The 25,057-nt window shown below is 42.6% G+C and overlaps 1 protein-coding gene and 1 long non-coding RNA gene across 7 annotated transcripts in view; one reads left to right on the top strand and one right to left on the bottom strand.

Annotated features, from left to right (window-relative positions):
* Positions 1-268: 268 nt before the first annotated feature.
* Positions 269-25,057, bottom strand: part of KCNJ15 (potassium inwardly rectifying channel subfamily J member 15) — a 95,288-nt gene continuing 70,499 nt past the window's right edge. For all 6 annotated transcript variants that reach the window (XM_075911916.2, XM_014575451.4, XM_075911940.2 and 3 more), the window contains one exon: positions 269-4,591. In XM_075911916.2, coding sequence (XP_075768031.1) covers positions 3,448-4,591 — 1,144 coding nt within the window. In that variant the 3' untranslated portion in view covers positions 269-3,447. The remainder of the gene's footprint in view (positions 4,592-25,057) is intronic.
* Positions 6,919-25,039, top strand: LOC142821151 (uncharacterized). The gene is made up of 3 exons (XR_012898101.2): positions 6,919-7,764; positions 17,319-17,467; positions 24,417-25,039. It is a non-coding gene; the product is annotated as an uncharacterized LOC142821151 (long non-coding RNA).

The raw sequence follows: 25,057 nt of genomic DNA, 5'->3' as shown, positions 1-25,057 counted from the left end.
TAAAATATACAAGTTTCTTTAAAGCTTCCTGTCTAATTCTTTACTCCAGTACAAAAGTTTGGATGAAGTACAAAATTAGACGCAAAGTATCTTGTTAATGAAAATATTAATTTGAGGTTTGTGTCTCCTATCAAACTTCTAGCAGATACCTATATTTTTAAATAGCTTTTAGCTCCTATAATTTATGTTTCCAAACATCACATAACAGCATGTTCAGGCTGACAATCACAGACTTTGAAACTGGATGAATTAAATACAGCTTATGCAATCTGTTGAGAGGTGCAATAATAATCAAAAGTTTATTATTAAAACTATATACAATACATACAAAATGAAGTTGCTGTACTACTTGTGTTTTACATTGCTTTGTTTCTGTTTTCTATGAAGTGATTCATAACAGGACAATTCTGAGTGGCCCCTGCTGAGAGAAAATATAAAGCACTGGAAATGTTTCAAATTTTCTTTCAACCAGTTCGGTACAGGATGTTCAGCAGAAATCTTTTCCATTAAGAAGACCCTGACCTGATAATCTGATATTTTCGCCAAATACCCTGTTGGCTCACCAGCCTAACAGGAGCATAATGTTCCATTACTCATGTAATAATCTACATACATGTGGCGGATAAATGGTTACATTCCAACCAGGCAGAATTATAATACCGAATATGCAAGAGCTCCAGTCTGCACAATGCTTTCTTTTGTTCTGCTTTTCACTATGGGTCTGATGCAATCAATGAATTGAGAGCTGTCTGCCATAGGAAGTGTTCTCACTCTAGTTGTGCAAATCCTTCCAACTGTAATGGTGGAGATTTGTTTGAATATAAAACCATGAATTCACTTTAGTAATAATGACCCATTTTATTTGTCTACCCAAACATGAGGGACATTTTTGTTTGCAAATAGTTTTGCATTTGTTTAGAAAGCAAAAGCTTCTCAAGTAGAACGGAACAAAACAAATTTAGTGAATAGTAAATTTGCCAAAAAAAGAATATTGACGGACACTGAAACCATTCCCAAATGCAAAATTACTTGAGTTGAACTTGATGAATAGGTTTGACTGAAAAAAAAACCCTGAAAAAAATGTTCATTTTTAAAACTACCCCTTTTGACATTTTGTTTCAGAACATTTGCATAATAAAATGATAGTCTAAATATTTTGTTCAACACAAATACATTGTGTTTTGGTATTGTTTCAATGAGAATTCACTGCAGTTTGAAATGAAGTAATTGTTTTTTTCAGATTTTTTGGTTCAGACACTGAAACAAAAAACTCATTCACTTTATTCACAAGTCCTTGTGCAAATGCATTTACACAGTGACATACACTCAGATTGGTGACCACAAAGGAATTTAGGCTTTGCAAAACTAAGCATCATGGTACCTAACTTTTAGGTGCCTAGAAATATCACAGGAATAACAAAGCAAAATTCAGTGCCTGCGCTCCCTGTTCAATGACTGGGGAGTGAGGGGCATTTGTAATGGAATCCACAAAAGTGGAAGTGGAAGACACTGACCAGAGGAGTGTGTGCTAAACCCAGCTGGTCTCTCAGAGATAGGCATCTAACCTTACTCAGATATTCACAAACAAGAGCCCACCCACTGATGACAAAATGTCCGGAGGAAGACATGAAGGGACACCCACTTTACAATCCCTAGCTCAGTGGTTAGAGCACTCACATGGGATGTGGGAGACCTAGGCTCATTTCTCCCTCATAAACGATCCCTAGGCTGACATTTGTTTATGTCAGACCATTTCAAATCATTAAAACACTTTCAAAATCAAAGTCTGCTCAAAGATCATTTATGAGCATGAGAAAAAAAGGACATATTTTCTACTATTATGTGGTACAAGTATATGAATAGAGCCAAAGGACAGACTGAACTATTAGAATCATCTAGTCTGACCTCCTGTATAATACAATGCTTTGATGCCTGCATTTAGCCTAGTGACCTGTAATTCAACTACACATACCCTTTAAATTTGCACAGCTCTAGTTCTGGTTATGTGCAAGAGAACTAACATTTTTCTTGGCATAAAATCACAGAAATGTAGGACTGCAAGGGAACTTAAGAATGCAGGATGATTTACCTTAAAGCCAGGACCCAGTGCTTCTCAGACCTACACCCAGCCTTCACGCATAACACACCCAAAGCTCACAGTCAGGTCAACAGGGACTTTTGTATGTACTAGGTTGGTCATATCAGGGCCTCTGAATGCATCACTGCCACTGGCAAAAGCACACATGGGGCTGAGAGGAAAATCATTTCTAAATTATATTGGACAGCTCTTCTTCACACAGCAAGCATGTTTCCAGTCCACCTCTGCTCCACAGCTTTCCCCCCATTTCTTGACCATTTAAAGTCGTTTGATCAGCAATCTTTGCTTTTGCTGTATGTAAATAAATATGCCAAGCATTTAGCAGCGCCTGTCCTAACTACCACACCCTCTCACTGTGCCACAAAGAAATCAGCAACTGCTCAAATGCCACTCTTTTATTAATAGAATGGTTTAATAGACTGAAACTGAAATGGATCAAAGGAATGTTTATCCATTAAAGTTGCCAGAAAGTAAATATTGGCTACAGATGTCATAAAGATTTCATTTAACAAAAATTAAATATGGCCCATGGCAAAACTAGCAACCTTTAGAAATGTATTGGTGAGCTGCTAGCAGAAACAGCTGCTAGCAAAAATGTTTGCTTTGTGAAAACAAAAGTCCTGGCAAATTCAATTTTAACTTAATTAATTACTGTTTTGATTCTGTGTTAACAGCCCTCAGCTCCTTCCTAGATATTACATACAAGCCAGCCATTAACATGGTAAAAAACCAAATTAGCGTTCAAGACACTAATGGTCCCCAGTGGAGCAGAAATCACTCTTTTAACAAAGCCCAGCAGGGCTATTAGGATACAAGTCATTTTCTCTCATTCAAGATAAAAGAATGTGTTTGCCAGCGATAGCATGTCTATATTGACTGAACCACATTTCTCTCACATTAACTTATTTTCCACAACATGAAAAGCACTTAAAGAAAATAAAGCACTGGTATGAAAATAAACATTTTAAAGAAGCATATTTCCTTCTGGAAGCACTGTGTGCTAACTTTTGAGATCCCACTTTTATAATTAAATCATGGCAAATATCGATGTGAAGAAATCTTTTCACAGTATCAAACTCTACTTACCAAATGGAAAGTAGCATGTCTGATCTGACAGCTGGTACAAGACAGATTATAAAAATAAATCTCACTTTTTAAAAGTCATTATGATAAACAAAGAAATCTTGTCTACTTAATCCAAATACTTAACAACTTGACAAAAGAACAGATTTTCTCTATACCCAGGCATTTGCTCTGCTGCATTTCTTAAGAGCCAATCAGCATATAATGTGTGCTTTTGTTTCAGTTTGTAAATAGGTATTACTAGATGCTAACCTTTCCTCACACAATCAAACATTGCTTTGCTGTAACAACATTGTTCTCAGTCCTCTCTCTCTTTCCTCTTCCTGCCTGTATCTCTCTTCTAGTTTCTGTTTTTCAGAGTCCATGCTATAAAAAGTAGAGTCTACGCTTCTTCTGATTTGCTCAAACTGACTAAAATCAGCAACATATTTTCCATTTTGGGAGAGAGAAACCACAGGCACAAACTCATAACCCCAGTGGATCTCCTCTGGGATATAAGAAGTTCTGCTTTGGCAGACAGCACTAGTGGATTCTACTGTGGCATTCAAGAGGACAACCAGTTCAAAATCCTTTTCTCTTAGGTTCTGGGGTGTGAGATCTCTTAAAGGGCTACTCTCATCCAAAATATGGTAAAAGGTTAAAGGTAAAATCAGAAATGGGCTTTCTGAAGAGGAGTCAACATGGAATTTGACACTGGCTTGGTTGAGCAGGATCCTCTCCCCTTCTTTGGTTTCATAGGTTTGAAGAAGTTTCCCAGACAACTGGCACTGAATCAGAAGGCTCTTCCTCATATTTGCCACTCTGATCACAAGGCAAAGCTCTCCATTGTGTTTGGTAATTACAGCACAGTGACTGAACTTAATAGTCTCAGCCCGTTTTTTGGGTCTTGCAATTTTGGCCAAAAAAGTGCCAGTGATAAAGATCTCAATCAAGGTTGTGATGACTAGCTGAGCAACCAGGAGGAAAATGGCATGAGGGCACTCCTCTGTGATGAAACGGAAGCCATAACCAATTGTTGTCTGTGACTCCAAAGAAAAGAGAAATGCCCCAGTTAGCGAGTTTACTTCCTTGACACAAGGCATATGCTTGGGGGGGAAATGATCCCTTTCTAAATCTCCATGAAGAAATGCAATGGCATAATAGATAACTCCAAAGAGGAACCAGGTCATCACAAAAGTAGCAGCAAACAGGGTAAGTTTATATCTCCACTTCATGTCTATAACTGTGGTCCACAAATCCTGAAGGTAAAGCAGATATATACCATCTACTTTGTCAATCCTCACATTGCTGTGACCACTTTTGGACATCACCCGGGGTCTGTGGGTCTTCAGTTCTGCACTGATGAGACCATTAACAAGTGGGGCACTCGATGTATTCATCTGAGTGGTGCCCATTTTCAGTTCCTCAGTTCTAAGGAGGAAAAAAAAAAAAAGAAAATCATTAGAAAAATTCTGAAGGACAGAATGTACAGAATCATGACTGCATTACATATGTGTAACAAAGGGATGCTCCTGGAACAAAAAGTCTGATATTACAGCTGGTTGACTTTAAAAAAATAATAATATTTTGACTTTAGTCACTGCCATATAAAGACACATGGTAGCTTGGAAAAGAAATGTGCCCACCCTAAAATCCTATATTAATACTGTGTTTTTTAAAAAGGCATGAGGTGAAATTCTTCTAATTTATTATGTCAAGAAAGCAACAGAGACTTGTTTTGACTCCTGAATATATTCCCACTCAATAATTCAAGAGAGGGATTTCATTAAAATAAACTCATTTTTAATGCTTATTTTAGAATACCAGACCAGCATTGTCTCACAAAACAACACAAAATAAAACACAAAATTTTGATCATAGTCAATTAACTTTCACAGGCAATTTAATCAATAATTTCTAGTTCTTCCCTAATCATATAACTAAGCTACAGGAAAACTACATAGTCTTGTGAACACATAAAGGAGAGTTCTGGAAATAAATATTTGCACCTGAAAACTCTTCAAGGCCCTTTGCAACATATAGAACTCCAATTTCAAACAGTCAGTGGAAACCAGGAGGCAATTCACAAAATCAGCATTCTGGTCTTAGGCCGTGACCTGTGCAAACACGGGAACCAATGGAGCACAAGACTCAAGAAGTTTGTTTACTGTGAACCCAGTTCAGACCAGATGGAGATGAAGTGGGAGTTCCTTCAGGATGGAATAAAATGCACAAAGTGCAGGAGAAGATTGCCTGGCCAGTTGGATGAGGCAAATAGCCACTGCTTCCAGGACAAGACAGTGATTACGTAGTGCAAGGACAGGGCATATTACAGTAGTTTCCAATAACAAAACTTCCTGCTCTAAAAAAAGCTCCCCGTGCATCCTTTGTGCTTTTGGCTCAAACATTGGTTTGTTCCATTGTTTTGCTTAAAAAAAAGCTTTAATAAGTGTTTCTTTTTTATGAACCACAGGAAAAAAAAGTTCTCCCTTGTAACTACTTAAAAGAAGCTTGCAGGAAACTCAAGACGTATTTGTGGAGGGTGGGTGTGCTAACCCAGGACAACAACATAATTGTTCACTGTTGTAACTTTCCTGTTATGTCAATAAAAAGGAGTTTTGTTTACTAAATACACTGATTAACCAAATTACAGTTTTTTCAGGGAAAATTGTAATTAAAATTGTATTTATTTTGTCACACTGTAGTTTATTCAGATTTTGTTTTAAATCACTAAAGCTCATTTTTCTTATTTTAGATTCAGTTTTAAAATATAAAAAATAGGAATGTGCTGATGATCCCAGTAGGAGACCTTTTATGTGACAATCATACCACCACACACACTGTGCAGCATGTCCAGATAAACAGAAAAGAAAGAAAAAGGCCAAGTGATCTTAAAAAGAACTACAGGAGGCAGCAGAAAAAGCAAAACAAAACACAGCAGTATAGGACCAACTGCTGTTTAGACAAGCCCAGAATGTAAGCATCCGCAACATGCAATGCACAACTCAGTAAGAAAAATTGCATGCCAGATAGTCAAGAGGTCCCACTGCACATGTCAAGCATTGCCATGATAAGATATTGATACAAAAAGTGCCTAAAATCTGTCCTGCTATCAGCCCTATTTCCTCTAAAGCTCACTTCTCCAGTCTCTGGTTCCATTCATGAGAAGTGATGGGTTACAATGAATTCTCTGTCACAAATGACTTCTACTCTTCTAAAGGCCAAATTGTACCTTGAGCAGGAGGCCATGCAGTGGCCGTAAGGGCCAGTCCTACTCCTGTGTGTAGCCTATCAGCATTACAGCTTTGTGCACAGAGGACAGAGCAGATTCCCCAGAGCTGCTATCTTCCCCCAGTTATGCAGGTTCATGAGGCATAAGTGGAGAGAGACAGAAATCTGCCCTCTCCCTTTAGTGCACCAGTTAGGGGAGCTGAGCTGTGGGGCATGCTAAATGCTGGGCTTATGAGATGGGAGGGTCCCAGAATTCAAGCACAGCCTGACCCCAGACATTTACACCACAATTAAACAGCCTCTTTGCCCAAACCCCAGGATCCCAGTGTACATCTATCCTAAAGGGCTATATCAAAACAGATTCCAAAAGAGCAGGGAGGAGCTACGGAAGGAACTGTGATTCTCAGGCACGATTCTTTCCCAGGGCTGCTCTCTATAAGCCTCCTCTTCCAAGACCTCACTTTATCTGTAAGTGACCTACAAAATGTTCCAAGAAACTTCCCATTCACCCCTGTCTACCCCTGGCATCCCCAGCTTTTTCTCCACTTCTGTAGTGGAGACTTACAGATCTGTAGGTTTCTGGATCTTCATGATATATGAATTAGAATGGCTTCAGTCTGGTCTGTGCTATATACTCCTCTCTTGATTTGTATTTCTGTTTTATCTCAAGGCTCTCAGCTCTTCAGATACTTCCTTTTGTGTCCTGGAATGGATCCCATCAGAGCCTGGTCTTTTTTTCTGACTTCCTGCATTCTCCCTGTTACATCATCTATTCCTGCACTATCTCAAATTCCTCTAGTATATTTCTTTCCTCTCACAGGAAATACATGATGGGTTTCTCTCCCTATAAAAGTACTTCCTCTCTTTGGTGTCATCCTTGCTGCATGAATACTGGAACAGGGGCATTTCCATATTGTAGCAGAACAGCAGTCCATCTAATCCTGTACCTTGCCTATGAGAGTAGCCAGTGTCAGATACTTCAGGGGAATAAACCCTTTTATAGCCAGTGATGAAATAACCTGCACCTACGGTTATTTTTTTCCAAGTCCAAATTGTTAGAGATTGGCCTGCACCCTGAAGCTTGAAGGTTTTATCCCTTCCAAAGCTCTTGGCTTTTAAAATGTTTTCTAGCTTAACAAGATATTCTTGTTACTCAGATAAATATCTAATCTCTTTTTGAACCAGCTCACCCAGGGGTGGCCAAACCGCAGGTCTCGAGCCGCATGCAGGTTTTTGCTTAAAGAAATGCGGCTCTTGCTAGTTCTGTGCTGCATGCCCGGACTGCTCACAGCCAACCACTCTGCGCACGCACCCAGCGCCTGGAGGGAGAAGCGTGTGGTGTGGCGGCGGCGGCTCCAGGACCCAGGCATTGGGTTAGAGTGGGGGAAGGGATGGAGGTGCCTGATTCCAGGGAAGAGGAGGGGGATTGGCTTTGTGGGGTGGGGGTGGCTGGCTCTGGGGGAGGGCATTGGGTTTGAGCGGGGATCTGGGGGTGCCGGGCTCTGGGGGAGGTAAGAGGGATTGGGTTAGAGTGGAGGGCTGGGAGTGCCTGGCTCGGGGGGGGGGAGAGCATTGGGTTATAGCGGGAGGGGGAGTGAAGCACCTTAAACTCAAAGTCTTCATGGATGCAGAACAAGGCAGCCAACATAGATGTCATATTTAAATTCCAGGGCAAAAAAAGAATCAGCATGTTCCTGGTTTACACTGTGTTTCTTTAAAGAAAATCTAAAGGCTATTGTTTGCCAGGCTGAAGCAACTATTCTAAGATATTGTTCTTGAACCTCTCAAATTTGCAGTCTGGGACAGACCTGAATTTTTAGAACTATAAAAAAGCCATAATCTTCATAAGTAAAAAAAATGAGGAAACTATACCAGAGATCAACAAGCTGGAGTGAAAAAGGCATTTCATATTGTGCTAATTTACTTCTTAGTTCCACTTAGTTTTAAAAAACTCACAGGACATAATAAGGCAATAGTGTTAAATTTAAAATACAGGGTGGAATTTTTTTTTTTTTTTTTAGTGTGAGAATATTATTGTATTTTTAAAGGGCTTTTTTTTTATTTGATGTTTATTCCTTGTTAAATTCTCTGAAGATCTATGGACTGGCCATGATTTTTTTAATTGGCTAGAGACTTTTTTATCGATTTTTGTATGAAATGTCCTGTAATGTTATTTTTATCAGTACATTCTGTGTACTATTTCTATCTATCTATCCATATATAAAAATAAATATATAATACATGGCTCTATCCACAGCTATTTTGGCTTTTTGTCTCTAACTGGTTGCCCCCCTCTCTCCTCAAGCTAAACCCTTAGTCTTTATGATATCTCATGGCAATGAATTCCACAGGCTCGCTGTGATTTGTATGGATAAACATTTCCTTTTATCAGTTTTGTATTTGCTGCCTTTCAATGTCATTGAATGTCCCCTTGTTCTTGTAGAGATTAGAGGGCATGTCTACTCTAGGAAATTATTTCAAAATAACTTAATTTGAAATAACTCCTGAAATAACTATTTTGAAATAGCTTGTCCATAGTATAAGGAAGGCTCAAAATTAGTCCATGGCAGTCTCCCTTTGGTCATATCTACACTAGGAAATTATTTCAAAATAAGTTATTTTGAAATAATAACTCCCGAAATAACTATTTTGAAATAGTGTGTCGACAGTACAGGGAAGCTTCAAAATTAATCCAAGGAAGGCTCCATTAATGTGGACAAGCTACCATGACTTAGAGCCTTAGGAAGCACTTGGGAGCAATTACTCTGAATGACTCTAGGGAGCCGTTATTTTGAAATAGAAGCAGTGGAGCATCCACACCAATGCTATTTCAAAATAACTACTCTGAAATAAACATTATTCCTCAAAGAAAGCGGGAGTTACTATTTCAAAATAACTAGCCACTTATTTTGAAATAACGGGCTTGGTAGTGCGGACACTCCACTTGTTATTTCAAAATAAAGGGAGTTATTTCGAAAAAACTCCTTAGTGTAGACCAGTGCAGAGAGAAAGACTGTACAGAAGTTGCCAACAACCTTCTCTAAGGGTGTGTCCACACAGCAGGGCGTAACTTGAAATAAGCTACGCAAATTGAACTACGTCAATTGCGTAGCTTATTTTGAAATAGCTTATTTCAAAATTAGGAGAGTCTATGCAGCACTTATTTCAAAATAGAGCACTCTTCCTCCGACTTCCCTTACTTCTTGTACAATGAGGGTTACAGGAGTTGGAGTAAGAAGTCTTCCGGCTTGACAGTATTTCGACATTATTTCAAAATAACTGCTGTGTAGACACGGACTAAATTATTTTGAAATAATTTTGCTGTGTAGACATCGCTATTTCACATACTTTCCCCCTCTTAGTCAGTTCCTCTCTAAGGCTAGCAATTGCAATCTTTTCTTTCTTCATGTGAGTGATTTTCTGTGCCATTAATAGTTCTCCTCACTTATCTCTGAACTCCTCCTAATTCGGAAATGAAGTAACTAATACAGTAGCCCAAATGAGGGCAAGACATTGAGTTATATAAGGCCATAATAATATTATCTTTAATATTCTCCATCTTATTCCCTATGTATCTTTATATACAGGTACCTTAAAAGATTTCTGAACTGTAACTTCCTTACATCTGGAAGTTTTTAGTTCTGTCTAGATTCCCTGCCTGGTTTTTATTCTACTTCTTTTCAATTTTTTTCTTGAATCAACAAACATTCCTAAAAAAAATAAATTTACATTTTTCAAAGAAACAGAAATATTCCCAATAACAATAGAACATTTGCTAACTGTAAGGGATCAAACAAGTTGATTTATATTGAAGGGAAAACCATCTGGTTACTTAGCCAAAACTTCTAGTTAAACACAAAACCAAATCCCACCCCAACTCTAAAGACAGAGTGAATTGACAAATTAAAGAAACAGTAGCATAATAAAGGAAGGGAAGGAACAGTCTCAGATTTGTATTGTATTGCAATGGCCAAAAGTTAGCTGCTCCAGATTTCTGGCTGGAACATTGGAACCAACAAAAGAGATATTCCCCACTAGACTGTGTACTGCTAAAGGATTGTAATGCACACAAGACCAAGAAAGCTTAGATTTATGTCCAAACCATTGACAATAAGTATTGTGATGTTAACATTGACTATAAGGGTCACCAGTGTTTTTTTTTTTGTTAAAAAAAAGGTGCCGGTACTCCAGGGGTAAAGTTGTTGAGCTTTGACTGGAGGTGCCAGTACTGCATCTGGAGGTGCTGGTACTGCATACCAGGCGGTACCATCACAAAAAAAAAAAAAGCATTGAGGGTCACATATCAAAGAGTTGAGACCTACTTGCATACACACAAAAATGTCCACTCCGTGCAATCAGTTTTACTTGTTCAGGATCTCCTTGGGCCTATACAAATTGATTAAACTAGTCCCAAAGCAGTATTTGATCAAATGGCCTCAAATGCCTCCTCTCTCAAAAATGCTTTGTGACTGGAGTCTCCCCCACTCTCCTCTTGGATATAAATGGATAAAATGTACATTGTTCTTTTAGTCACTGGAAGCAATCAGCATTAAAAAAAACATATTTTTTTTTTCATTCTGAGATCTTTGGCAGATTGTACAAGGTCCAGTGGGTCATACAAGTATCTCAGAAATTCTCACTGCTTTGTCCCTCCCCACTATGCCTCTGGGCTACACAAGCGCTGGAGGGTGGCAGGATTTACACTGAGACAGTCAACCCTCTAGAGAGTCTAGACCCTCCTCCATGTTCCAATACTTGCAATCAGAAAGGTGTCAGCTCCTGAAAAAGAGCTCTTTCCCTTCCCCAGGCAGGAGCAACCAGTAATAGAGCCTTCTGAGACCATGTACTCTTCTGACAACTATTACTTCTAGGCTCCAGGGTAGGCTCTTGGCTGAAGTAACAAGTTTTCTCTATAGCTGGGAGCAGGGAAGGACAGGTTGATAGTCCATCTGATCAACAGTGTCAATATATTTTTAAATAAATTGCTTTTTATTTGTGAAAGGCGTGGGCCATCGTGCCTATGAATATATCTACCTGTGGTTAATAGATCCATTCCTGAAGCTAGCCATTTAATAACCCTTCCATTTGCCACCTCCCAATCACTAGTTCTTATTTCTCCACAAGTTTTACTCTTCCTGACAGACATTTGGTCAATCAAAGAGAAGGTCAAACCAAAAAAGTCAAGGTGTTCCATTGTGTCCAGCAGAGATTCATATGGGAATCATGCTCTCTCCAAGGGCCTGCTCAGAATCCTTGCCGTTAATTTTATGTGGAAGGTGCACAAGTACTACAATGATGGGCAGAAGAATAAAAGAAGATAGGTAGATTGAAAATCATCCAAGTCAATGGAGATATTCTATTGTTTTCAATGCCTTTTGGATCAGAATCCCACAGAGGTTCGAGGAACTTAGACCCTGCAGTATGGAGAAACTTTCACTGCCCCTGCCCAAGCTCAGTAGAGAAACAGAGGAGTTTTGCTGTCCACAGCGCTGTCAGTCTGGAATCTTTCATGAGCACCATTTTTTAAACAAACTAAACCACGGCTAAAATTTGTTTTGCTGTTGTATAAAACAAGTTATAAAATGGTGCTGGAGCAGAGACAAACATTTATGCAAAGAATCACCAGAAATCTGTTATGTTCAAACTCTTTTATGAATGACTTCCACAGTAACAAAATATTCAGGACTTTAATGTGGCTCTTGATGGGATGTTATTTTTTCAAATTCCTTAAGTTCAAAACCTTTAATCTTTCGTCTTTATTAGCATAGCCAGGCATTCTGACTCTTAACTTCTGAGTGAGGCTTTCCCTTCCCCCAGTTCATGTGATGCAAGCCTTACCTGTCTCTTTAGGAGGGCAAGTCTAAACAGACACTAGTTCACTGTGGAGTCACACTTTCCATTCCTGAGACTTGGAGTGCTAGAATTAAACTGCAGGTTACAAAAAGCCATTATCAGCTGTCGATGTTTATCATAATAATACTTAGCACTTCTCCACTGTGTCACTTGCAGCTTTAAAGTGTCATGCAAACATTAATTAATCCTTATAACACTGCTGTGAAGCAGACAAACATTCCCAGCCCACTTTACCTAGGCAGGAAGAAGCACAGAGACCAATGTGTTATCCAAAGCTGCGTAACAGTAGCCAAGAGAGGATTAGAACTCTGGAGACCATTTTTTGTCTCTTAGACCCTCCAGTATGGCTGACTTTGGGGATGTGGACCTCAAGTCATCCAGGTTCATGGTTCTGGAACACCTCTTCTCTGGCATGAAGCTGGGAGTCCCCATGCTAATTATGGCTTGACTCTAGACTCCACAGCAAAGAGCCTAGAAACCTTGAGGTTCTCAAGATTTCTAGGACGCTGTGGAGCCATAACCTGGAAACCCTTTGTGGTTCTCAGGTAAATTCTGGCTGCGTCCTCCCTCTGTCTATATCTCATACATGTACTGCATTTATTAACAACACCTTGTACTGAGATAAAGTGGAAATGAGGGCAGTATACCTTGTGGTAAGGCCGTGCTATTTCCCCCTTTTATGGATGGGGAAACTGAGGCAGAGATAGACAGGCTAAGTGATTTATTCAAATTCACACAGGGAGTCAATCTGTGACAGACCCCATGTCACCCAAGCCTGCACCCTTACCACAGGGCATTCATTCTTCTCCCCGAATCTTTGAAATCCATTCATAGAATCATAGAGTTGGAAGAGACCTCAGGAGGTCATCAAGTCCAACCCCCTGCCCATGGGCAGGACCAATCCCAACTAAATCAACCCAGCCAGGGCTTTGTCAAGCCAAGACTTAAAAACCTCTAGGGATGGAGACTCCACTACTTCCCTAGGTAACTCATTCCAGTGCTTCACCACCCTCCTAGGCTACATCTAGACTACATCCCTTTTTCGGATGAGGGATAAGGGATCTTTCAAAAAAGGCTTTATTTTTCAAAAGATAAGTGTCTAGACTGGTGCTTTTCTCCAACAAAGCTCCGTGCTAGAAAAAAGCAGCAGCCATTTTTATGCTAATGAAGCGCGGGAGATTTAAATCCCCGCTTCATTAGCAATTGTGATACGTCTAATTTACATCCCTTTTCTGAAAAAGGGATGTAGTCTAGATGTAGCCCTAGTGAAATAATTTTTCCTAATATCCTACCTAGATCTCTCCCACTGTAACTTGAGACCATTGCTCCTTGTTCTGCCATGTGTCACTATTGTGAACAGCCTCTCTCCATTTTCTTTGGAACCTTCCTTCAGAAAGTTGAAGGCTTCTATCAAATCCTCCAACACTCTTCTCTTTTGCAGACTAAACAAACCTAAATCCCTCACCCTCTCCTCATAGGTCATATGCTTCAGCCCCCTAATCATTTTGGTCGCCCTCCACTGGACCCTCTCCAATGCATCCACATCCTTCCTGTAGTTGGGGCCCCAGAACTGGACACAGTACTCCAGATGTGGCCTCACCAGAGCCGAATAAAGAGGAATAATGACATCTCTGGATCTGCTGGCAATGCTCCTCTTAATGCAACCTAATATGCCATTAGCCTTAGTCATATCCAGCTTCTCGTCCACTGTAATCACCAGGTCTTTTTCTGCAGAACTGCTACTTAGCTATTTGGTCCCCAGCCTGTAACAATGCTTGGGATTCTTCCTTCCCAAGTGCAGGACTCTGCACTTGTCCTTGTTGAACCTCATCAGATTTCTTTTGGCCCAATCCTCCAATTGTCTAGGTCACTCTGGACCCTATCACTGCCCTCCAGCATATCTACATCTCCCCTTAGATTAGTGTCATCTGCAAACTTGCTGAGGGTGCAATCCATCCCCTCATCCAGGTCATTAATAAAAATTTTGAACAAAACTGGTCCTAGAACCGATCCTTGGGGCACTCCACTAGAAACCGACCGCCAACCTGACATCAAGCCATTGATCACTACCCACTGGGCCCGACCTTCTAGCCAGCTTTCTATCCATCTTACAGTCCATTTATCCAATCCATATCCCCTTAACTTGCTGGCAAGAATACTATGGGTTACTGTATCAAAAGCTTTGCTAAAGTCAAAGTATATCACATCCACTGACTTTCCCATATCCACATAGCCAGTTACCTCATCATAGAAGCTAATCAGATTGGTCAGGAATGACTTGCCTTTTATGAATCCATGCTGACTATTCCTGATCACTTTCTCCTCTTCCAAGTGCCTCAAAATGGATTCCTTGAGGATCCCCTCCATGATTTTTCTGGGTACTGAGGTAAGGCTGACTGGTCTACAGTTCCATGATTGTCCTTCTTCCCTTTTTTAAAGATGAGCACTACATTGGCCTTTTTCCAATCATCTGGGATCTTTCCTGATCTCCATGACTTTTCAAAGATAATGGCCAAAGGCTCCTCAATTACATTTGCCAACTCTCTCAGTACCCTCGGATGCATTAAATCCAGACCCATGGATTTGTGTAAGTTAAGCTTTTCTAAATAGTTCCTAACTTGTTCTTTCCCCACCAAGGGCTGTCCACTTTCTTCCCATATTGCATCGCCTAGTGCATTTGTCTGGGAGCTGACCTTGTTCATGAAGACAGAGGCAAAGAAAGCATTGAGTACTTCAGCTAGTCGCAATTCCAATTGCACTTTCGCCTTCCTGATAACTCCCCTGCATTCTCAAGCTATATATTTATACCCTTCCCTAGTCAACTGTCCAGGTTTCCATTTCTTGTAAGTTTCCTTTTTGTGCTTAAATTCACCAAGGATTTCCCCGGTAAGCCAATCTGGTCTCCTATCATATTTGCTTCTCTTGCTGCGCATCGGGATGGTTTCTTCCTGTGCCTTCAATAAGTCTTCTTTAAAATACTTCCAGCTCTCCTGGACTCTTTTCCCCTTCATGTAAGCATCCCAGGGGATTCTGCCCATCAGTTCTCTGAGGGAGTCAAAGTCTGCTTTTCTGAAGTCCAGGATGTGTATTTTACTACTCTCATTTCTTCCTTTGGTCAGAATTCTGAAATTTATCATCTCATGATCACTGCTTCCCAGGTTATCACCCACTTCTACTTCCCTTATTGGTTCCTCCCTGTTTGTGAGCAGCAGGTCATGCTGTGCACGGCCCCTGGTCGGATCCTTCAGCACTTGTACCAAGCAGTTATCCCCAACGTTCTCCAAAAACTACCTGGATTATCTGTGTACTGCTGTATTGGTCTCCCAACAGATGTCAGGGTGATTAAAGTCCCCCACAAGAACCAGGGCCTGCGATCTGGAAGCTTCTTTTAGTTGTCTACAGAAAGCCTCATCTACCTCATCCACTGATCCGGCAGCCTGTAGCAGACACCAACCACAACATCACTGCTGTTGTTTGCACCTCTAAACTTAATCCATAGACTCTCAACAGGCTTTTGTCCCTCTATATACTGAAGTTCTGAGCAATAATACTGCTCTCTTACATACAGTGCAACTTCTCCTTTTCTCCCCCGCCTGTTCTTCCTGAACAGTCTATACCCTTCCAGTCATGTGAGTCATGCCACCAAGTCTCTATTATCCCAATCAAATCATAGTTCTTGGACTGGGCCAGGGCCTCTAATTCTTCCTGTTTGTTACTGAGGCTTCTCGCATTAGTGTACAAACACCTCAGATAACCAGTTGTTGGTCCTACCTTCTCCATTCGAATCAGGGGTTCTGCTTTGTTGCTCGTTCCTCTTTGCATTTCTTCCCCATATCTGACTTTCCCACTCACCTCAGGGCTTTGGTCACCACCCCCCAACAAACCTAGTTTAAAGCCCTCCTCACTAGGTTTGCAAGCCTACTCGCAAAGATGCTCCTTCTTCTTTTGGTTAGGTGGATCCCATCTCTTCCTAACAATCCTTGTGCTCGGAACAGAGTTCCATGGTTGAAGAAACCAAAGCCCTCTCTCCAATACCACCTGCACAACCATGCATTTACTTCCTCTCGGTTCCAAACTGCTCGGAAGCCAATAGACAAGGCCGATAAAGATTGAGAAAATAAACTGAGGCACAGCACAGTAAAGGGACTTACCCAAAGTCCCACAGCAGGTCTTGGCAAAGCCAAAAAGAGATTCCAGGGCTCCTGGCCTTCAGATGAGTGTTCAATTCACTGACCAACAATGAATCTAAAATTAACTAGATTACACTCTTTTCACGTTTCCATTGAAGTCAATTATTTCAACCTAAACCAGTTTTCCCACTGCAGCACTGTCACAGAGTAGAGAAAATATATTTTAACGTGTGCCGCTCTCCACTGGGAGCATAAATGTTAACAAAATTGACAACTCTATCACTCACAACAGTATTAACTTACTCAGAGTTTTTCCTAGTCAGGAGTTCAGCAAGTAGATAAGGAGGTAGACAAAAGCTTGCCTTAAGTCTCAGCTATACTTAGTGAAATGGAAGGTACAGTTACACCTACAGGTATCATTGTAAATGGGCAGGATTCCTTCATTGTGAATAAATTAGGAATAATAAGCAACCCAGATAACTCAGAGAATTCATATTGGGATACAAGAGATTTTCTAGGCCCTTGGTTCAATAGTGGCCCACAGACCACATACAGGTGTCTTACCACCTATTTGGTTTTCTAGAAATTATATAAGCAATGAGGAGTCCTGTGGCACCTTATAGACTAACAGATGTTTTTGAGCATAAGCTTTCATGGGCAAAGACCCACTTCGTCAGATGCATGGAAAGTGGGTCTTTGCCCACGAAAGCTTATGCTCAAAAACATCTGTTAGTCTATAAGGTACCACAGGACTCCTCGTCACTTTTGCAGATCCAGACTAACACGGCTACCCCTCTCATACTAGAAACTATATACAACCACAACATAGCTGGGGTAAATTGGGGCAGCTCCATTTACCTCAATAGAACTTGGACAGTTTATAACAGCTGAGCATCTGTCTGATATAATGTGTTAAGTTCCCAGAAAATTATCTTTCATTGCAGGATTTTGTGCATGGAAGCAGGCCTGGCCAAAGAGTTTCCGGGTCCAGCGCGGCATGTTGTGGTTGGTTGCACCGCGTGACCGGGCAGTTCCCAGCCAGGGCAGCAAGTGAGCTGGGGCAGCGTGGGGCTCTGAAGAGGTGGGGCCCAAGGTAACCACCTTGCTTGCCTTGTCCTAAGGCCATGTGCCCTTTGTCACCGATTTCAGTTATTCCTTCTTTTTCTTTTTAACAGGCCAACCCTTCCTGCTGCTGTGTCTCTCATGCTAACTCCCCAGTGGTGGTTATTATATGACCCAGATAAGAACCCTCCATGGAAAATTCAATAAGGACACCAGGGCCTCCACAAAATTCCCTATCAGTTGATCAGGGCTTCCCCCCAACATTGGTTGGGAGGGTCATATAATCAAGGATTTTAGGGCCTCAGTGGAAATCAGGACCATGCATTGCTCTTGAAATTCTCCTTAAAGAGGGACACCACATTGTCCACTGGGCTTTACTGCAGGGTTAATTCATGCCTGAGTTTGCTCTCTGTGTGCTTCTGGGAAGGAGGTGAGAAAAGGAATGTGGGCTTAACCAGGCACAATCTGCCCCTTGGAACTAACACAGTAAATCGGTTACACATTGCCATGCTCTAGGAGAATTGTCTGTGCTTCCATATAGTGTTTCATTCATACATGTGGTGAACAGCTCTTTCTTCTGTGTAATCACGGTACACTATTTACTAAGTCATTTCCCTGCTACCGACACGTGCTCTATTACTGTCAGGTTGGGGGTTTGCTTTTAACTGGTCTCTGCACACTGTTGCTTTCATAGCAGAGGGCATGTGTGGCAGCAAGATGTGGCTCTCTGTGGAGGGTTTCAAAATTGTGATATGACAGATTTTATAACAACCACGCTAAATATGAAAATGGTATTTTGTTAGTAACTGGCTGACCTCCTTTAGTCAGCACCTAGGATGCTTAGAGTGTCACCTATAGTGAACCAAGGGTGGGTGTAAGTAACAATGAGAGAAGTCCCCTTTACTCTCTAACTCCTCTGTTCTCTCTGTGTCTTTAAAAATTATTTTACATACTGTTATGATGAATATAGCTAACAAAGCTCTAAAAAGGGCTAAATAGAAAGTATATGAGGAAATACAAAAAATGCACCACCTTGGAAACATCATAATAAAATGTGATTATTCTGGTATGCAGTACGCACAGAATGCTTCGTAAGGAAAGAAAAGGAATACAAAGCCTTTTATTTAAAGGACAATATATTATTGGTCTTTGGTTTTGGTTAGCTCAGATCTCCTGAAGCTAGAATCTAATCTAGTGTGTGTGTGGGGGGAAGACAGCATATTCTTTCCCAGAAATGGGAGAGATCCCATCACACTTGTGGAGTTTTTCATCTCCAAGAGCTAGGGGCCAGATTCACAGGCATGCTTCAGCGATTATGCAAAGTAGCAATAACTTTGGCATAGCCTGCTAATCAAACAAGATGTATGGCTGCTTTGCATGACCAGAAAACACCAGTGAATCTGGTCTTATGATTTTACAGCACTATAAAGTGTGTTTCCAAGGAAGGATGACTCCTCTTCTCCAGGTTTCATCTCAAAACTTGTTATAAGCTGGTTTTTGCAGGAAGTGCTTGTGCTATGCAGAAGAATTCCATTACCTGTGTGAACAAGTTTCTTCAGGGCAGATGAGAAGACAAAGCACACCCATCTCCCCACCCCCATCTAAGCCTATTGGCTTTTACAGCAAAGCTTTAATTTCACTCTGTTAAATACTAAGCAAGGTCTACACTACTTGTTTCGGTATAACCACCTTGCTCACCCCTGAGCTAGGTAGTAATAAAACATGCCCCCCCTTCCCCTCCAACGACAGCCCAGAGGGATGGTGAATTTTTTACAGATGAGATTTTATAATCTTCAGCAACACACTAATGAAATAGTTTTAAAGCAAATTTTAAACTAAGGTGCTGTAGACAAGGGCTCTGTCTGCACTTAAAAGTTTAAAGCGCAGCTGCAGCAGCACTGCCACGGCAACATTTTAAACCCTTGTCTAGCGCTCTACATAAACCACCTCCATGAGGGCAGTAGCAAACAGTAGGGTTGCCATGTATCCAGTTTTGAACCGGACAGTCAAGTATTTGAGCTTTCTGTTTGGGAAACAAATTGAGAAAATATAAATGAGAAAATACAAATGTCCGGTATTTTCTAAATAAGATGTAATGTAGATTGTGATGTAATGTCAAGAGTATGGCAATTTACAGCGCTGTAATTTCTTGTGCTTGGTGGGGTGTTTATTTATACCCTTGCAGTGCTTTTTTTGTGATGGTACTGCTCAGTATGCTGTACCAGCAAATCCAGATGCAGTACCGGCACCTCCAGTCACAGTTCAGCAACTTTTCCCCTGGAGTATCAGCACCTCTTTTTTTTTTTCTTTTAAACAAAAAAAGCACTGAACCCCTGAGCCAGAAAGTTATAGTGCTGCATAGCACCAGTATAGACTTGGCCTACCACAGTAAAATCAGAAATTGACAACATATACCTGATGTTGGCAAATGCCTGTTAAATGGCTTCATTACCATTTTAATGGCTCTTTCACAGGTTCAGTGTTCTGCTACTAGGTCTGGCAGGCTTTTTCAGTTTTAAGTTAACTAGATCCCCTCCCAAAGAAGTGAAGCCACAGACCATGGATAGGAAGAGCATGTGGGTGGACTTTAAGATGCAATGATGCCCCACATTTTCAGATGCCCTACACTGCTGTCTATTCTGTCTGGGTAAGGATAGCCCTGGGCTAAAAATCCCAATTATAGCGGAATTTCGCTAATTTGCATGGGTGGCTAGAAAACACACTACAAAAGCCTAAGCTCTGGGTGAAATTTACTCTTGTATAGCTGGGCAGTAGAAAGTCTAGTGCCATAAGCTATAAAGGTGTAAATGGGAAGTAAATGGGGCTTTAGATTTCATGCTGGCTGGGCTTCTGCCCAGGCATGAGTTTCATTGGTTAATTAATAAAGAGCCATGATGTAAAAATAAAACTTTATCGTTTCAAAATAAAAAACTGGGACACTTACGTAGACATTATTTTTAGGGCTGCGACATAGCCATTCAAAAAATAAGAGTATATATTGGGTTAAAACCTGCCTGCACTGAAGTCAATGGCAAAATTCCCACCATCCTATGGGTGAAATCCTGACTCCTAATTTCGAAAATGTGTGCTGCTGTCATACTGCTAGCTTCGGCCACAGCAGTGACATATGCATGTTACTTGGAGTGGAGGATTTTCTTGCACCTACTGTGCGTTTTGAATGGGTTGATCGTGTGCTACCACATAAGCATGGTGAACCCTCACTCCGAGTCAAAGAACAGCTTCAACAATGACTTCGCTCACTTGAGTTTTCACTTCAAACTCCAAATGTTGCAAAGCACACAACCACTTGTTCTCATGGACTGTTTGTCTTAATAAACATGGCAAATTCCTCTCAGGCTTGAACAAACACTCTTTAGTTCTTAACCATACAAACACATGAACTGATTAAATGAAAAACTGGTATTGTCTGGGAAAATCAGGGTATGGGGTGGCATTACAGATGACGCATCACTAGATATATTTTGTTCATTCTGACCACCTCAAGTTACCTTTTACAATATGTAATAGCACTTCAGAGGATAGTACTCTCACAAATGACTGGCAGTGTATTTTGTAAAAGTAACTTTTGGGACAGCAGAAGGGTCTACACAGTCCTATTAATGTGCAGCACAGTAGAGCTTGCTTTAGAAATTACACCCCTGTAATGTGCATTATCCCACCATCTAAGTATGCCATCGGTAACATATCTACCAGTGCAACACAATTACTGTATCTTTGCCAAGTAGTGGATTGAGAACAAGCAGGTGCAAGTATGAGCAGGTTGGCCTATTAACCAAGTGGCCTATTAACCAAGTGTTCATTTGTGAGATATCGCTGGATCTAGGCTGGATTTGGAAACACCTGGGTTTGAAGGCACACTCATGCAGACGACATGCAGTTCATGTTCCCAAAGCAGCTCCTTTAACAGAATGGAGAACAAGGGCCTAAACCCAGATTTGTCAAAGATAGGGTATGTCTACACTAGCCCCCTAGTTCGAACTAGGGAGGCTAATGTAGGCATTTGAAATTGCAAATGAAGCCCAGGATTTAAATATCCCAGGTTTTATTTGCATGTTCCTGTCCAGTCGCCATTTTGAAATTCCACTAGCCTGAAGTAACTGCTACACACGGCAGAGAAATGGTAATTCGAACTAAGTCTTTAGTTCGAATTAACGGTTCACCTCATTCCAGGAGGAGTAACAGTTAATTCGAACTAAAGACTTAGTTCAAATTACCGTTTCACTGCTGCGTGTAGCAGTGGGCAGTTACTTCGGGCTAATGCAATTTCAAAATGGTGACCGGATTGGACCATGCAAATAAAGACCGCGATATTTAAATCCCGGGCTTCATTTGCAATTTCGAATGCCTACATTAGCCTCCCTAGTTCTAACTAGGGGGCTAGTGTAAACATACCCCCACTGAATTGCCCATTGATTTCAATGGGAGTTCCACATTTACACACCTTTGGGGATCTAGACCTAACACTTACCTCTGGCAGCAGCTGGTGGTACATATGCCACTGAGCCCTCACCATCACCATCACCATCGTTCAAGAGTGGGGAATCTTTTTTGGGCCAGGAGCTGCTGACCCACAGAAAAATCAGGCAGGCAGGGGGCAGTGGGTCTGGAATGCCAGCGTGGGCTCCCCAGTGATGGGGGGAGGAGCCCTGAGTGTTGGGTCCAGGCATGCTGGGGACCACATTTGGCCCCCAGGCCTTAGGTTCCGCACCCCTACCTTAGTGGATAATGGCTTAAAGCTATGGTTTGAACTTATAATGAGCACTAAAACAGTTCATATGAGCCATTAAAATGCTTGGGCAAAAGTGGAATCTTTCATCTGCCACTATGAAACTAATGGAATGATATTTAAAATACCAATGGCACTTTCAAATTATGGCAACAGTGCTTATTTTTCGTACCAACTGAGTGTATTATTTCAAGACAAATTTCTGCTTTCCTCACTGGTCCATGCATGTGGTCAATTTATGGTTTTAAAAGTTTTCTCTCACACACGCACACACACCCATATATATTTTCCACTGAAGTCTGTGCTTTTTCCTAGACCCACCCAAATTCCAGTACATAGTTGCCATGTGTGCCAAGTTTTCATACTCCCCATGCAGTGAATGGAAAAATGCCTTTCTCCTCACACTTCTGCACATTTCTGGGGAGAGGAAGGAAAGGCCTCCAGAGGAATTTGGTTATACCTGTTGTTCAGAGGACAAACATGAGAGGGTTAATGGGAACATTCTAGTGCTGTGGAAGTACGTTTATGGTGCTGGAATCCAACACTATTGGGTTGCGCTTTAAAGCTGTAAATACAGAGTGCTACAGAGATTAAAAAAATAATTATAAAGTGAAAGTAAGGTAAGGGACTAGATGGTGTGTCTCCCTGCTCTGTTTATGCAAAGTATTCCAGTAACACTCTTGAATGCACTGATGTTTTATAAGGGAGGTTAAAAAAAACCCCAGAGCTCAATGAGGAACAATATCGGGGAGCTTTATTAGGAAATGGTAGCTCGCAGCTGTAACCTCAAAAAGTCCCTTTAATCCAATATGGTGGGAGATTAGAGAGGGTTTGTGAAAGGTGCTGGACTGACAGCATTATGGTTCTCTCCTTATCCACAGTGAAGAGAGGAGGAAGGCTGCAGCATGGCAGGCTTCCCCCACACTGCCCCAACTGCTGCTCTCAGGGGAGCCATTTTTAGGGCCAAAGGGGGCCCCTGCATTCCTCTTAGAGCCCCGCTCTATTTCCAAAGCTAACTAGAACTCTTGTAGTGTTCTGAAGGGTCTGTTTCTGTTATCTTCGTTCTCACACTGTAGTAGCTTAGGGTATGTCTACACTACAAAGTTAATTCAAGTTAACACCCGTTAGTTCGAATTAACTTTAATAGGGGCTATACATACAAACCACTAGTTCGAATTTAAATCAAACTAGCGGAGCGCTTAATTCGAACTAGATAAACCTCATTCCACGAGGACTAATGCCTAGTTGGAATTAAGTAGTTCGAATTAAGGGCTGTGTAGCCACTTAATTCGAAATGGTTGGAGGCTAGCCCTTCCCAGCTTGCCCTGGTGGCCACTCTGGGCCAAACCAGGGAAACTCTTCTGCCCCCCTCCCAGCCCCGGAGCCCTTAAAGGGGCACGGTCTGGCTACAGTGCTTGTGCCAGTTGCAAGCCTGCCAGCACCCAGCCAGCAGACCCTGCACCTGGCACGGCATGAGCCAGCCACCCGCTGCCACCCAGCCCTCCGCATCTTCCCAGGACCAGGCTGGCGGCTCCCAGGAGCCTGCCCGGGGCTGCAAGAGGCAGGCACCCACCTGGTCTAGTGCGGAGATCGTGGACCTCCTCCAGGTTTGGGAGGAGGCCTCCAACGTCCACAATCTCTGCACCAGCCACAGGAACGCAGCCGTACAGCCGCATGGCTGACAGCCTGGCCGCCAGAGGCCACATGCAGATCTGGAAGCAGGTCCGCTGCAAGATTAAAGACCTGCGGCAGGTGTACTCCAGGGCCTCCCAGCCAGGGGCCGACGCAGAGGCATGCCCTCATTACGAGGCCCTGGACATCATCCTGGGGGCTCACGCAGTCCATGCCCCCAGTGTGGTGATCGACTCTGGGGCAGAGGGCCCCGTCCCTGACACAGAGGAGGAGGAGGAGGATGCCGAGAGCCAGGAGCCTGCAGGGAGCCTGCCCAGGACCCCTGAGGCACCCCACAGAGCACATCAGCTATGTCGTCCGAGGCCGGGGAGGGATCCACATGTGAGTGCCATCATGCTCCCCTTATGTGTATGGGGAGCATGAGGGGAGTGGGAGCCCAGGAACCGTGTGCCTGGGCCTTGCCCACCATGGAGCAGCAGCTGGGTGTCACGCAGGGGCCCTGGCCCATTCCCCACACGCCGACCTCGCCTTGCAGAGGGGGGCTGGGTTTCACTCACTGTGTCCCCAGGGAGAACTGACCACTGCTCTTGTTTCACCACAGCTGCAGCACCTGGGACTGCAGGGCGCACCACCCCATCTGCAAGAGCCACCTGCACCTGGGCCAGCAGGTGCACCAGGAACCTGGAGGACTATCACCGGCCGCACCTGTGGCTACTGGAGCACCAGCTCCGCACCCAGGACCACTGGGTCTGGGAGGACCTGTGGCTGTGGCAACGGAGCTTGGAGGTGCTGGAGGAGCAGAGCCGTGCCCTCAGAGGTCACCTCCAGACCTTGGTGGACAGGTTCCTGCCTCCTCCTGCTCCAGCCCCTGCGGCTGCCCCAGCTCTCGCTCCTCCTCCCACCCCTGTTCCCCCTCCCACTTTCTCTGCACCCCCGTCCCTCCTGCCCCACTCTCCACACCCACTCCCCCCGACGTCCCCGCACCTGCAGTGCTGTGAGACAGGAGAGCCAGCAGGGCCCCCCAACCCTGAGCTTTCCCTTCCTCCCCCTTCCAGCACCCTCCTACCAGGTTTCCCCCTCCCCTCTCCCACCTTCATTCCTCCCTCCCCCCATCCCAGTTAAACAGAGAGTTTTCTGACAAAACAGGTGTGTTTATTTTACATTAGGAAGGGAGGTTAGGGAAGGGAAAGGGGAAAGAGGGGAGGGTGCAAGAAGGCCCCAGTGGGGCATGCAAGGGAGAGG

Source organism: Pelodiscus sinensis, chromosome 1 (assembly GCF_052426305.1).
Source record: "Pelodiscus sinensis isolate ZL-2025 chromosome 1, ASM5242630v1, whole genome shotgun sequence".
NCBI lineage: Eukaryota > Metazoa > Chordata > Testudines > Trionychidae > Pelodiscus > Pelodiscus sinensis.
Note: the sequence above shows the minus strand (reverse complement) of the source record. Positions and strands in the feature narration are given on the sequence as shown.